Genomic DNA, 13,282 nt, shown 5'->3' on the forward strand with positions numbered 1-13,282 from the left:
AAAAAGGGTATATGCTTTGCTACGTCAAAATATTGAAATATTGCTTTTAGAGCTCAAATACGTTTCAGACATAATAGTGTCGATTTACGAATTTCTGTCTGGTGCGTACTATATCTCTTGAAGTGAGTAATTTAAATCAAGTTTAAGGGCCTCTATATAGGCGTGGATTTTTTAAAAATGTTTTTAAATGACTCTATATAGGCGGGGATTTTTTAAAAATTTTTAAGGGACTCTATATAGCTCGAATTTCTATACAGGACCCTTAGAAGTCCTCTGAAGGAAATACAGAAATCTTTTATTTTCTATAGAAAACGTTCAACAAGTGTTGAGCTTTTTAAAACCTGTAAGGGACTCTATATAAAAAATATTTTAAGGGAATCTATATAGGCGTGGATTTTTTAAAAATGTTTATGAGGAGCCACAACATGAGGCGATTTTTTTAAAAAAGTTTTTGAGGAGCCACAACATGAGTCGATTTTGGTCCTAGACCCACCTTTAAGTATACCGATCGTCAAATCTCGACTAGCTAAGTCGATCTAGACATGTGTGTCCATCCGTCTGTCCATTTTAATTAAAAAAAAAAAACAACATATAGGCTATTGTTTTTGGTAAAGATCGAATACTATTTAGGGGATGAATGAACCAAATACTTAGTTTTTTTTTTTTTTTGGTTTTTCTGGTCGCTCCAGAGGTCGCAAATCGAAATCGCGAAATTTTACATGGAAAAGGGAATTGGGCCAAAAATTTACAGCACCTACGTATTCATATATTATTTAGTAACCCCTTACCACACTAGAGACCGGAAATATAGCGCTGATCGCTTTGAAATTTTCCATAAGGGTCCAGGTATGGTCAAAGATAATAATATTGGGATGAAGTGGACCGAATACTTTTGTTTTTTAGGTCGATATATATGAAACAATTATAAGCCAAACATCACAACACAACCAACGGTGAACAGAATCTGGACAAGTAATTAGAAGGTTTCGGAAAATTTGTCAGTGTAAGGAAGAGCTGCTGTTGACCTCTAATCGGGCAAAAGGGTGCAAATATCAGAAATATTGCCCAGGCTCGAAAATAAACATCAGCAGAATGTTAGAGTTCCGTGGTAGTTGTGTAGGGTATCGTATGGTCGGCCCGGTTCAACTGGTGTAAGAATATTTTTGGGGTTCCAATACGGAAGACGATATTTTAAAAATATTATATTTGTGGTCCCTATAAAGGAGACGATTTTTTAAAAAATTGTAGTGTCCCGATACAGGTGAATATTTATACCCTACACAACTATGTTGTCAGGGTATTATAGCTTTGTGCAGCCCCAAGAGTTTGTAACGCCGCGAAATATTGGTCCTAGACCCACCTTTAAGTATACCGATCGTCATATCTCGACTAGCTGAGTCGATCTAGACATGTGTGTCCGTCCGTCTGTCCATTATATTTTGTAAACACGATACAGGCCACAGTTATAGACCAATCTTCACGAAATTTTGCATGTAGGATGGGTTCTCCCCAATGAAGACCCCTATTGTTTTTGGTAAAGATCGGTTAATATCTATGGGATGGAATGGACCAAGTACTTAATTTTTATCGTCTTTTCGGGTAGCTCTAGAGGCCGCAATTATGACCCGAACATCGCGAATTTTTACATAGAATAAGCACGCCTGTTTTGATAAGGATCGGTAAATATTTAGCGGGTCAAATGGACCCTGACTTTTGTGTGAAAAATTACAAAATTTGTATTCTATAGCGTATAGATTCACATCTGAAGGACATAGACCCGAAAAGTTTTTGGTATATCCAAGGGCAGTAGTTGGCTTTTAAATTGATACCAATTATATGGTCATATGTACTCAAATGTGGGAGTTGCACTTAAACAGTTGCAGGTGCATATGTATACAGATATTATTTAGTAACCCTTTACCACACTAGAGGGCGGAAATATAGAGCTGATCGCTTTAAAATGTTCCATGAAGTTGCAGTTATGGTCAAGGATAATGCTTATAATTTTCCGTGACGATTATATTGTGATGAAGTGGACCGAAAACTTAATTTTTTTGTGTTTTTTCGAGTCGATCTATAGGCTCCAATGGGAATAAGAAGGTCACAACACAAGGGATGGGAATCTGGACAAGTAATTAGAAAGGCTGTACTGAACATTAGTAATAATTGTCGGCCTCTAGTTGGTCCAGATGGTTCAAATATCGCGAAATATTGCCCAAGCTCAGAATATAAATCAACAGAAAATTAGTGTTTCGTGGAAGTTGTGTAGGGTATCATATGGTCGGCCCGTCCGACTATACTGCTCCGCTTGCTGGTTTTTAAAAATATTTTTAGAGTCTCAATTTTGTGCCGTTGTGAAATATTTGAAGGCTATCATATAGTCGCCCTCGTTTCCTCGTTTGAACATTCCTTACTGGTTTCCAATTGATCCGGATTTACATATAGTTCTCATACATATTTTTTTTCGATTTCATATAGGCGAAATTCCTAGGTCTACCAAATTGGCATGCAATTTTGAATAACATATATTTCCGAATAACATTTCATATATCCATATAAATCACATATGTAATTTTTCCGATTCCATACCAATTGTCTTTCAAGGATTCTATCGACAGGCTATTGTACATGTAGGACCAAAATTATTAGAGAACGACGTTTGTTATGATTGGCTTAAATTACTATACCCTACAATAAGAAACTTATGAACATATTTTGTATATACCCAATATGGAGAAAGGTACCGTCCGAACTTTCCTTACTGGTTTTGCAAAATAAAATTATATCACCGTACAACATAGTACAATAATTTCCTATCATTTCAATATAAACGTGCAAACACCACCGATTTCTCCACCAAAAAAATAATATAAACACTTTACAGCACAATTTGTAACCCAAAATCCAATATGTGCTACATACACATATTCCGTTTTACCCGGAATTCATTAAAACCATTTCAAAGTTTTACACGTTATCTGCGTGATGGTTGGCTGGTTGGTTCTTTGATTTTTCTCTGCTAAATTTGAATGTTGGCAAAAGTTTGCCTTTCTGGCTAAATTGTGTGGGTAAATAATTAAACCGAACATTCTGTGATTTATTATTCAGTTCAATGTGTGGCTTGATTTTACATTTAAATATTTGGATTATATGTATGGTTGTTGAGGTGTGATGTATGGTGTTTTTGTGGTACATTGGTGTGAGGAAAATTCCAACGGAAAGTTTTCAAATTAATAGTGCGTAATACATTTTTATAAATTTGTTTTGTATCCTTGTGATTTTGAGAATAAAAATTATTTCACCCTATGAACGTATGTCTTCGTACATAGTATTTCTGCTTATTTTATTTTTGTAATAATACATTTATGTTAATAAGTATTTGACAGTTTCTATATATATGGTTCATAGCCATATTGTGTTTATAGCTTTCTATGGTAGTTTTCATTGTGTGTGTGTGTGAATTGCATTAAACTTTGTTTGTCTAATTCGATTAGATTTTATGTGACTTTCAAGGTTATGTGTACATAGGCATAAAATGTAGTAAACGTTATATCATCATATACAGTTATTTTCAAGGATAAATATTAATTTTACATATATCTGACCTTTTTGGGTTTACGACGTTTCTGTCGTATGTATTATAAGTCGGAAATATATGCCATTTACGTCACTGTTTATGACGGACCATCTTTGGTTATGTCTTTGTGCATATGTTTGCAACAGGCAAAAGTAATCTGAGTCTATTTATGCATGTCCGTCCTTCCGTCTGTTGATGTTAAATTGTAAACCAGTGAGTGTAGCAGTATAGTCGGACCGGCCGACCATCAGATATCCTACACAACTACCACAGAACTCTATATGTCTGTGGATTTTTATTCCAAGTCTGGGTAATATTTCGTGATAATGGCACCATCTTACCCGATTAGAGCTCAACAGCATATCTTCCTTACAACAGCATATCTTCCGTACAGCGCTTCTAATTACTTCTCCGTATTCCCTTCACTACGGGTTGTGTTGTGATGTTCGACTTATGTGGCATATAGATTGAATAAAAAAAATAATAATAAGTTTTAGGGCGAAAATATATATAACTGGAATCATGGAACAAAAAAATAATAATAAGTTATTTAGTGTAAACATTTAAGTGTAACTCCCACTTCCGAGTACATATGACAATATAATTGATATCAATTTAACGGCCAACCACTCCTCTTGGATATACTATTTATTTCTCGGGTCAACGTCCATCAGGAGCAAAAATATATACGCTATAGAATTTGACCCCCTAAATATTGACCGATCTTTATCAAAACAGGCATGCTTATTCTTTGGTCCAATCCCCTTCTCCATGTAAAAATTCGAGATGTTTGGGCTGTAATTGTGGCCACTGGAGCGACCAGAAAAACCGACAAAAATTAAATATTTGGTCCATTTCATCCCCTAAATATTAACCGATCTTTACCAAAAACAATAGGGATCTTCATTGGGCCGAACCCATCCTACATGAAAAATTTCGTGGAGATTGGGCTATAGAATAAAATGCGGCCTATAATCGTGTTTGCAGAAAAAAACAAAAATAGACTTAGTCCATTTATCCCCTAAATACGACCGATCTTTATAAAAAAAGGTGGGTCTTAGGACCATTCAATATTTCGCGGCGTTACGGCTGTGGCCTGTATCGTATTTACAAATTATAATAGACAGAAGGAGGGACGGACGGGCACACATGTCTAGATCGACTCAGCTAGTCGTGATATGAAGATCGGTATAATTAAAGGTGGGTCTAGGACCAATATTTCGCGGCGTTACACACTCTTGGGGATGTACAAAATTACAATACCCTGATAACATAGTTGTGAAGGGTATAACAAAGTACAGGTCGCATTTGTAATCCGATTTGGATGAAATTTGGCAGAGCTCATTTATTTGGCCCAAGGACGAATTTGGTGAAAATCGGTTCAGGTTTAGATATAGCTTCCATATGTATTTTCGACCGATTTAATATATATGGTGCACCAAAGTCCCTACAGATCATTCGATTTGCACGAAATTTGGTACAGCTTAGTGAATTAAGTCTAGAATGATGTGTGCTAAGTTTCGTGAAAATCGCTTCAGATTTAGATATAGCTCCCATATATAGTTTCGACCGATTTTAGGTAAATGGTGCACCAAAGACCTTATATATCATTCGATTTGCACGAATTTTGACATATCGTACTAAATTAAGTCTAAAATGATGTGTACTAAGTATCGTGAAAATCGGTTCTGTTTTAGATATAGCTCTCATATATATGTTCGTCCGATTTAATATAAATGGTGCACCAAAGCCCTTATATATCATTCGATTTGCACGAATTTTGGTATAGCGTACTGAATTAAGTCTAAAATGATGTTTGCTAAGTGTCGTGAAAATAGGTTCGGATTTAGATATAGCTCCCATATATATTTTTATCCGATTTTATGTAAATGGTGCACCAAAGTCCCTATGTTTTTTTCGATTTGCAGGAAATTAGGTCTAGTGTACTAAATTAAGTCTGGAATGATGTGTGCTAAGTTTCGCGAAAATCGTTTTACAAAATTTATTATATGCTGCAGAATGGCATGTGCAGGGATTGATGTTAATCGGTTTACAATTATATAGAGATCACATATTTAAGTTCGTTTAATATCATGTCTATGGTCTTTCGAAAAGGCGATGTCTGGTAGGATACATATGTAGAATATAGCCAAAGTCGTGAAGGGTATCATATAGTCGGCCCAGTCCGACTTTACTACTTTCCTTATTGGTTATAGTATATTTTGATATATTTTTTTTTAATTGTTTATGTTGTGGGATAGTTAAGCGATCCAGTTCCGTCAATGTCAGATTTTCAAATACAAGAATAAAAATTGGTTAGTTTGATAGAACTGCAGTCCCATACTTTTGAGACCATGACATGGATAACCGTTTACTTCGTTTTGTTTACATAAATATATATGCGCTTGATACCAAGCCAATCAATACAAATTGTAATTCGAACATATAACACACTACATAAATATTAAGTACTATAAAAGTATATGTTATCGTAAAACAACTAAACGAACAATTTCCTATTCACATAAAACTAGAAACTAAAAGTTTCCGTTTATTTCTCTTGTTTTGTTCTGGAGAATAGAAAGGAAAGTGATATTCCTGTAGTTGGCATGTTCCTGTGGCAAGTAAACAGATAAGGACTTTATAAAAACACTATATTTGTTGGTGTGTCTGACATTTGTTGTAAATATGTAAAAACTGAGTGTATTTTTATTTAAACAATGGACCATATTATGACTTATATGACAGCTTTGTTTTAGAAAGGAAACTTTATTCGTCCGAATGTAGAATACTTATGTCATTTAAGGGGACCCCCCCCATTCTCGGTGTCAAAATTTTTGTTGATATAATTCGAATCTACACTGATTAAGGAATGTCTCTACAAAATTTCAAGTGAAAATCTCAAGAACTCTTGAAGATATAGCCGATTTATTGTATCAACATTAAGTGACGGCTAAAGGGCTTCTCAAACTTTAAACGCGTTTTACTCTAAACATTTTTTTGTGAATGGCGGGCACGACAACTCAAAAACCAATAATCCAATCGGTTCCAAATTTTGCAGCGTTTCTCTGAGAGTGTATAGCTCTCGTATGAACTAGGATAAAGCCAATCGGTGAAGATCTTCCTTATTTTTTAACATGGTTTTTGGTAAAAAATCGGCGATTTTCCAAAAAAATTTTTTCAAAGGTCCACCATTTTGTTAATTTTAGAGCGAAGTCAATAATCCTAGTTCATACGAGATCCAGACATGTCCTCTTTCTAACACAGTTGGAATTTTCGGATTCCGATGTTCCAGTGAGGAGTTATCATGCCCGCCATCGAAAATGTGGACTTTTCTTTGCACCCAAAAAACAACAACAAAACAACAACAACAAATTTTTGTAAATTATTTTTCTTCCTTTTTAAATCTTCAAATATATATGTGCCAAGTTACAAACCTTAACAAGCATTGGTATTCATTTACCAGCCCATTTAAAATCTTAAAAATAAAAAATCGAGAATGGGGGGGGTTCCCTTAATATATTATTATGGTGTGTGTCCAACAAGATGTATTATTTTCTATTGCCTTATATTTCGGTAACTGGAACGAACAGTTTTCTCCAACCAAAAAAATAAAAAGTAATTCGGACTTTTATATTGAGGAGTGGTTCATGTGGCGTATGAGCACCATTGGCAAAACTCTCTATTCACACATACGTCAGCATGTCCAATAATGATCGATATATGTTAATATTTTTATACCCTTCACCACACTGTGGTACAGGGTATTATGTCTTTGTGCATATGTTTGTAACAGGCACAAATAATCGAGATAGACCCATGGTTCCTTTTGAGAATATGCATAGAATCACTTTCTGAGTCGATTTATGCATGTCCGTCTGTCCGTCCGTCTATGTATTTTTTTAACAAAGTACAGGTCGCATTTATGATTCGATTTGGATGAAATTTGGCACAGGTCACTTATTGGCCCAAGGACGAACCCTATTGAAATTGGAGAAAATCGGTCCACGTTTAGGCATAGCTCCCATATAAGGGTACCCCCCCCCCCCCAATTTTCGGTATTTTGAGGTTATTTAGCACGTTTTTTAACTTAATTCGCTGAAATTTGGTACTTTGAGTTCTTATTGGGTAGCAAATCTCCCTACTAAAAATTATAAATATAGGTCCATTTTTTCGGATAGTCCCCATATAAGGGTGGCGCCAATTTTCGGTATTTTGGGGGTTTTTATCGCATTTTTGGACCGAATTCGCTGAAATTTGGTACTTTGAGTTCTTATTGGGTAGCAAATTTTCGGTATTTTGGGGGTTTTTATCGCATTTTTGGACCGAATTCGCTGAAATTTGGTACTTTGAGTTCTTATTGGGTAGCAAACCACACTGTGGTACAGGGTATTATGTCTTTGTGCTTATGTTTGTAACAGGCAAAAGGAATCAAGATAGACCCACTTTTTAATTCGATTTATGCATGTCCGTCCGTCTGTCTGTCCATGTTAAATTGTAAACAAAGTACAGGTAGCAATTATTATCCGAATTGGATGAAATTTGGCATACGTCACTTATTTGGCCCAAGGACGAACCCTATTGAAATTGGGAAAGATTTATATATAGCTCCCATATATATTTTCGTCCGATTTAAGGTAAATGGTGCACCAATGTCCCTAAATATCTTTCGAGTTGCACGAAATTTGGCACAGCGTACTGAATTAAGCCTAGAATGATGTGTGCTAAGTTTCGTGAAAATCGGTTCAGATTTAGATATAACTCCCATATATATTTTCCCATATATATAGGCCTATGTTTTAATATAGCACCATATAAATATTCTGCTTAATTTTCTGTATTTTGGAGTTTTAGCCGCAATCTAAATCATTGGAGAGTAATTTGGTATACCGTAATTGTTGACGGTTACGAGCAGAATTATTCAATAAAACTTTTGTTCACAAACGCACTTTTTTAATAAAAAAAATTTTTTTAAGCTTATCCGTTAACAAAAGTGGCATAAAAAATCCTATCAGCAATATAAATATGTATACAATATAATATACGTATAGACCAATAACTACATTTTACCCACAACAATATTTTCATTTTAATTTAAATACACGCATCTATTTGACATTTCTCACAATATGATTATCAGCTTCATTGCAGCCATGACCTCCATCATCCGCATCATCCTTATCATCATCATCATGCGCCATCAACGTTAATCATCCAGTAGTTACATAACAAAATCAACAAGTAATTTTCGTGTCCTCCAATCGCCGTTAATTTTCAACACTTATCACACATTAACTATCTTTACAGCTGCTTCGGTAGCGGTTTCATCCTGGACCCTTGTGGCCATATCCTGTGAACGTTACTATGCCATTTGTCATCCCTTGAGATCGAGACGTTGGCAGACGAGAAGTCATGCGTACAAAATTATTGCCTGCATTTGGTTTGGCAGCATGTTGTGTATGACTCCGATTGCAATTTTCAGTCAATTAATGCCAACAAGTCGACAAGGTGAGTAAATTAAATTTTGAGTTTGGGTACGATGGAAGCTCATTCACTTTTGAGTTATGTGCCTGGAATATCATTCATTCGATCGGGAATAATTTTAATTGAGTTGGGTTTACATTGGTGGTATATAACGAGTATGGAAGGCGTATAGTTTGGTTCATAAATTACCGATGAAAATGTGTACAGCGGGAAATGAGTTTTTTTTCTACCAGATTACACATTTGTGTGAAATGTTATTTTTTTGTATTCAACATATATGCAGATATAACATATTTTAATATTTTTGAGCAGAAGACAACTTTTGGTGGCCGGAAATAGATTTTTAATAACATAAACGAAAATAACCACATTTAAAAAAACTTGGAATATACAATGTTAAAAATGAAATACAATTAAAAATCGTTTAAAATGGTCTCAAATAAAAAGAATTTCTATAAAAATTTTGTGTGCAAAAATTATGCAAAACGTCTTTTATTACATCAGAGAGTTTTGCATATAGAATACCGTTAAGAGGAGCTTGAGAGGTAAAATTCTCCCATTGATCGTTTACGAATGGTGGTCGTTAAGCGTTCATCGATATATGTTTCATACATATATGAACATCAAATGTTCTTCTATCGTAAGGAGACCTACAATCTCAAACTCCAACAATGAATAAATTCCAGAATAATTTAATGGGGTCTTTGAATAACGGAGGACCTTGGAGAGATTTTTCTGAGGTTAATTCGAATATAATATAATCAAGAGAAGAATGAGAGGCAGGAATTGTCCATTGACTGTTTATAATTAAACTGTTTTCTACACGTATACGTATGTAGAATGCCTTTATGAAATCATCATCGACATCGAATTATATCCTGATCAATAGTAAATATACCTTATGGGGTCCCAGGCCAGGTTGCAAATATAATGACAAATTTATTATAGACTCTACCACAAGGTGGAGGGTACAAACATTTTGAGAAATCTTTATATGTAGACTATATCAATATATGGACCTAAATTGAACACTTTCTGCAAAGATATTTTTCAGCCCTACATTCCTTTCCTTGAAAAATTGTGTCAAAATTCTTCCAAGATACCGGAAAGTCACATGGCAGCCACGTCGGTGGGAAATTTCGCCCATATTCTTCATAATACCGAAAATGACTATTATCAAAGGCACTTCCATATCGGAAGCTATTAAAAATTATATTTTTTTAGCATCCACAAATCCGGGATTAACCAGTAAGGAAAGTCGGACGGTGCCGACTATATGATACTCTTCACCACTTTGGGTATATTCAACAGATGAATGCCAACAGACGTCGCATTTTTAAAAGACCAGTAAAATGAAATTGGATCCATAAACATGTCATTCTGCAACCGATACTAAATGTTTCATTTGATCAGATATAGAAGCTATATCTAAATCTGAACCGATTTCAGGAAACCTAACACATCATTCTAGATCTAACTAAGTACCCTATGCCGAATTTCGTGCAAATCGAAATATATATAAAGACTTTGGTGCACCATTTACCTTAAATCGGACGAAAATATATATGGGAGCTATATCCAAATCTGAACCGATTTTTCCCAATAGGGTTCGTCCTTGGGCCAAATAAGTGACATATGCCAAATTGCATCCAAATCATAAATGCGACCTGTATTTTGTTCATAAAAATACATGGACCGACGGACAGACGGACATGCGTAAATCAGAAAGTGATGCTTATCCTCAAAAGGAACCATGTGTCTATCTCGTTTTCTTTTGCCTCATATGCACAAAGACATAATACCATGTACCACAGTGTGGTGAAGGGTATAAAAATTACATCCAATTCGATAAGAAAATTTGCCAAATTTAATATACACTCAACCTCATGGTATAGGAATATTTAAATATTTAAAATATTCGCACCCTCGAAATTCTGAATATTTTTTAAAAATCAACACTTTAGAAAATCCCTCAAGAATACTTCCACATTTCCGATAAATAATTAAATAAATAAATTCCCTTTTTAATCCCTAAACTGTATTCTCAAGAAAGTCCAAGCTCCTGAAATTTTCGGATTGTTCCTCAGAAATATATTAAAAAAAAAAAAATCTAATTAATAAAAAAAAATCTTCCCTTCTGATTATTTCCTTAAAACCTTCTTAAAACTCTAATGCAGCTAGTAATATGTCCAAAAATATTTAACAAAAAAAATAAATCATTCTGTAGCAGTTCTTTAAAAATCCAAGTCTATTAATAGTGCCTGAAAAATAGTTAAAAATCCGTACCTATTGATAGTCCTTCAAATAAAAATTATTTAACAAATCCGCAAAAAAAGACAGTCCCTCAAAAAATACTTAACAAATCCAACCTCAAAAATTTTTCTTTAAAAATCCACACATTTTAATAGTTACTCGAAAAATATTTCAAAACACATCCTCTTTCGAAAAATATTGAAAAAACACGCCTATAAAACACATCCTCCTTCAAAAAAATATTGAAAAAAACACGCCTATAGAAAGTCCCTCAAAAAAAAAAAAAAAAAATTAACAGATTGTTAGTCCCTTTAAAATATTCTTTAAAAAATCCATACGTGTTGATAGTCCGCCAAATAATATAGAAAATAGATTCTTAGAAAATAAAAAAACAACGCTTTTGGTAGATTTCCTTTAGAAAAAATAATATTAATTAGAATATTAGAGGCTTAATTAAATCAATACGAACAAATATTTTAGTTATTAGTATTCTGTCGAAACTTCTCAATTCCATTTCAAATAAACAAAATAATTGACGGAATTATTTTACACAATATTCACATACCTTTAAGCTAAGTTTTTAATTAACACCAACAATTGTCCTCAAATTGCAGGTTATCGTAAGTGTCGAGAAAATTGGCCAACCTATGCTTTGCCGTACGAAAGACCGTACAATATTTTTCTCGATTTGGTGCTGCTGGTATTGCCATTGGTTATATTATCGGTGGCCTACACGTTAATAACGCGTACTTTGTACGTTGGAATGCGCATTGAAAAGGCAATGATATTTGGCGGCGGTAGCGGAAGTGGCCCCAGCACAGGCAACATCAACAATTGTAATGGCAAATTAAATTCCAACGAATTATATTCCACAATCCACACAAAATGTGGCTCATCGTATAGTATGACGAGCTGCGGTGGCAAAGGAGCTTATCTATCAACGACAACAACAACATCGACACCAACATCATCCATGACCACTTTAGCATCAACGTCATCGGCTGTGTCGCGTTTAAGATTTCAATTTTCATTGCGTCGTCATGGTCCAAAGACCATAACAAATGTCACAATGAAACTTAATGGTGATGGCTGTTGTGGTGGAGCAGGAGGTAATGCTACAACAGCTGGAAGCAATATTGGTAGTGGCGGCAGCATCATGCGCAGCCACTTTAGCCTGAACAAAGAAAACCATTTGGATGATACAATACAAGAAACAGATATTTTCCAACAACAGCAGCAGCACCAGAAACCTTCATCAACCAAACATTATCAACAACAGTATGGCAATCAACATCAAAGGTTGTTTCAACAGCAACATCAGCCACAACAACAAAATCATTGCCACAATTATCATCAACACCAAATGCTGTTGCATCATGAAAGTGACCAAGACCAACAGCATCACGTATCCACTAAATTTTGTTGTGGTAAGTTATATTGTTTTTTAGTGTTTCTTTTTTTTCTTATTGTCGGTTTAGTCCTTTTAAAGGACAATTGTTTTGGGCCATGTTGCCACTCGTATTTATTTATTAAATTTCCTTTTGTTGTGGTACGCTACATGTGGTCTGAGAGTTAATACTGTTCGTCTCAAGAATATATTCTATAAAAAAAATTCACGCTTCTGGTAGTACCTCAAGTAAAACATCTCAAATAAAAAATGTTTGAAAAATCCATGCCTATTGAAAGCGCCTCAAAATTTTTTTCAAACTCAATGCTTAATATAGTCTCTCAAATAAAAATAATTTAAAAAATTAACGGCTATATAATCCCTCGGTAAATTTTTAAAAACACCGCGCCTAGATGGTCTCTCAAATAATACTGAAAAATCCGCGCCTATTGATAGTCCCTCAAAGAATATTTTTAAGAAATTCACGCCTATTCATTAAAAACCCACACCTATTAATAGCCCTCAAAATTCATTCATAAAGAAATCCACGCCTATTGATAGTGCCTCAAAAAAAAATTCAT

At 34.5% G+C, this 13,282-nt stretch overlaps 1 protein-coding gene across 1 annotated transcript in view; it reads left to right on the forward strand.

The window, feature by feature from the left end:
- LOC133327477 (gastrin/cholecystokinin type B receptor-like) overlaps positions 1-12,801 on the forward strand; it is a gene marked incomplete at its 5' end in the record, with an annotated part of 30,906 nt that extends 18,105 nt beyond the window's left edge. Inside the window, 3 exons of the mRNA XM_061535995.1 lie at positions 8,885-9,085; positions 11,929-12,719; positions 12,793-12,801. Coding sequence (XP_061391979.1) covers positions 8,885-9,085; positions 11,929-12,719; positions 12,793-12,801 — 1,001 coding nt within the window. The remainder of the gene's footprint in view (positions 1-8,884; positions 9,086-11,928; positions 12,720-12,792) is intronic.
- Between the last annotated feature and the right edge of the window lie 481 nt (positions 12,802-13,282).

This window comes from Musca vetustissima, unplaced genomic scaffold, assembly GCF_032173495.1.
Source record: "Musca vetustissima isolate MV318-11 ecotype Yass unplaced genomic scaffold, APGP_CSIRO_Mvet_v1 utg16866, whole genome shotgun sequence".
NCBI classification, from domain to species: domain Eukaryota; kingdom Metazoa; phylum Arthropoda; class Insecta; order Diptera; family Muscidae; genus Musca; species Musca vetustissima.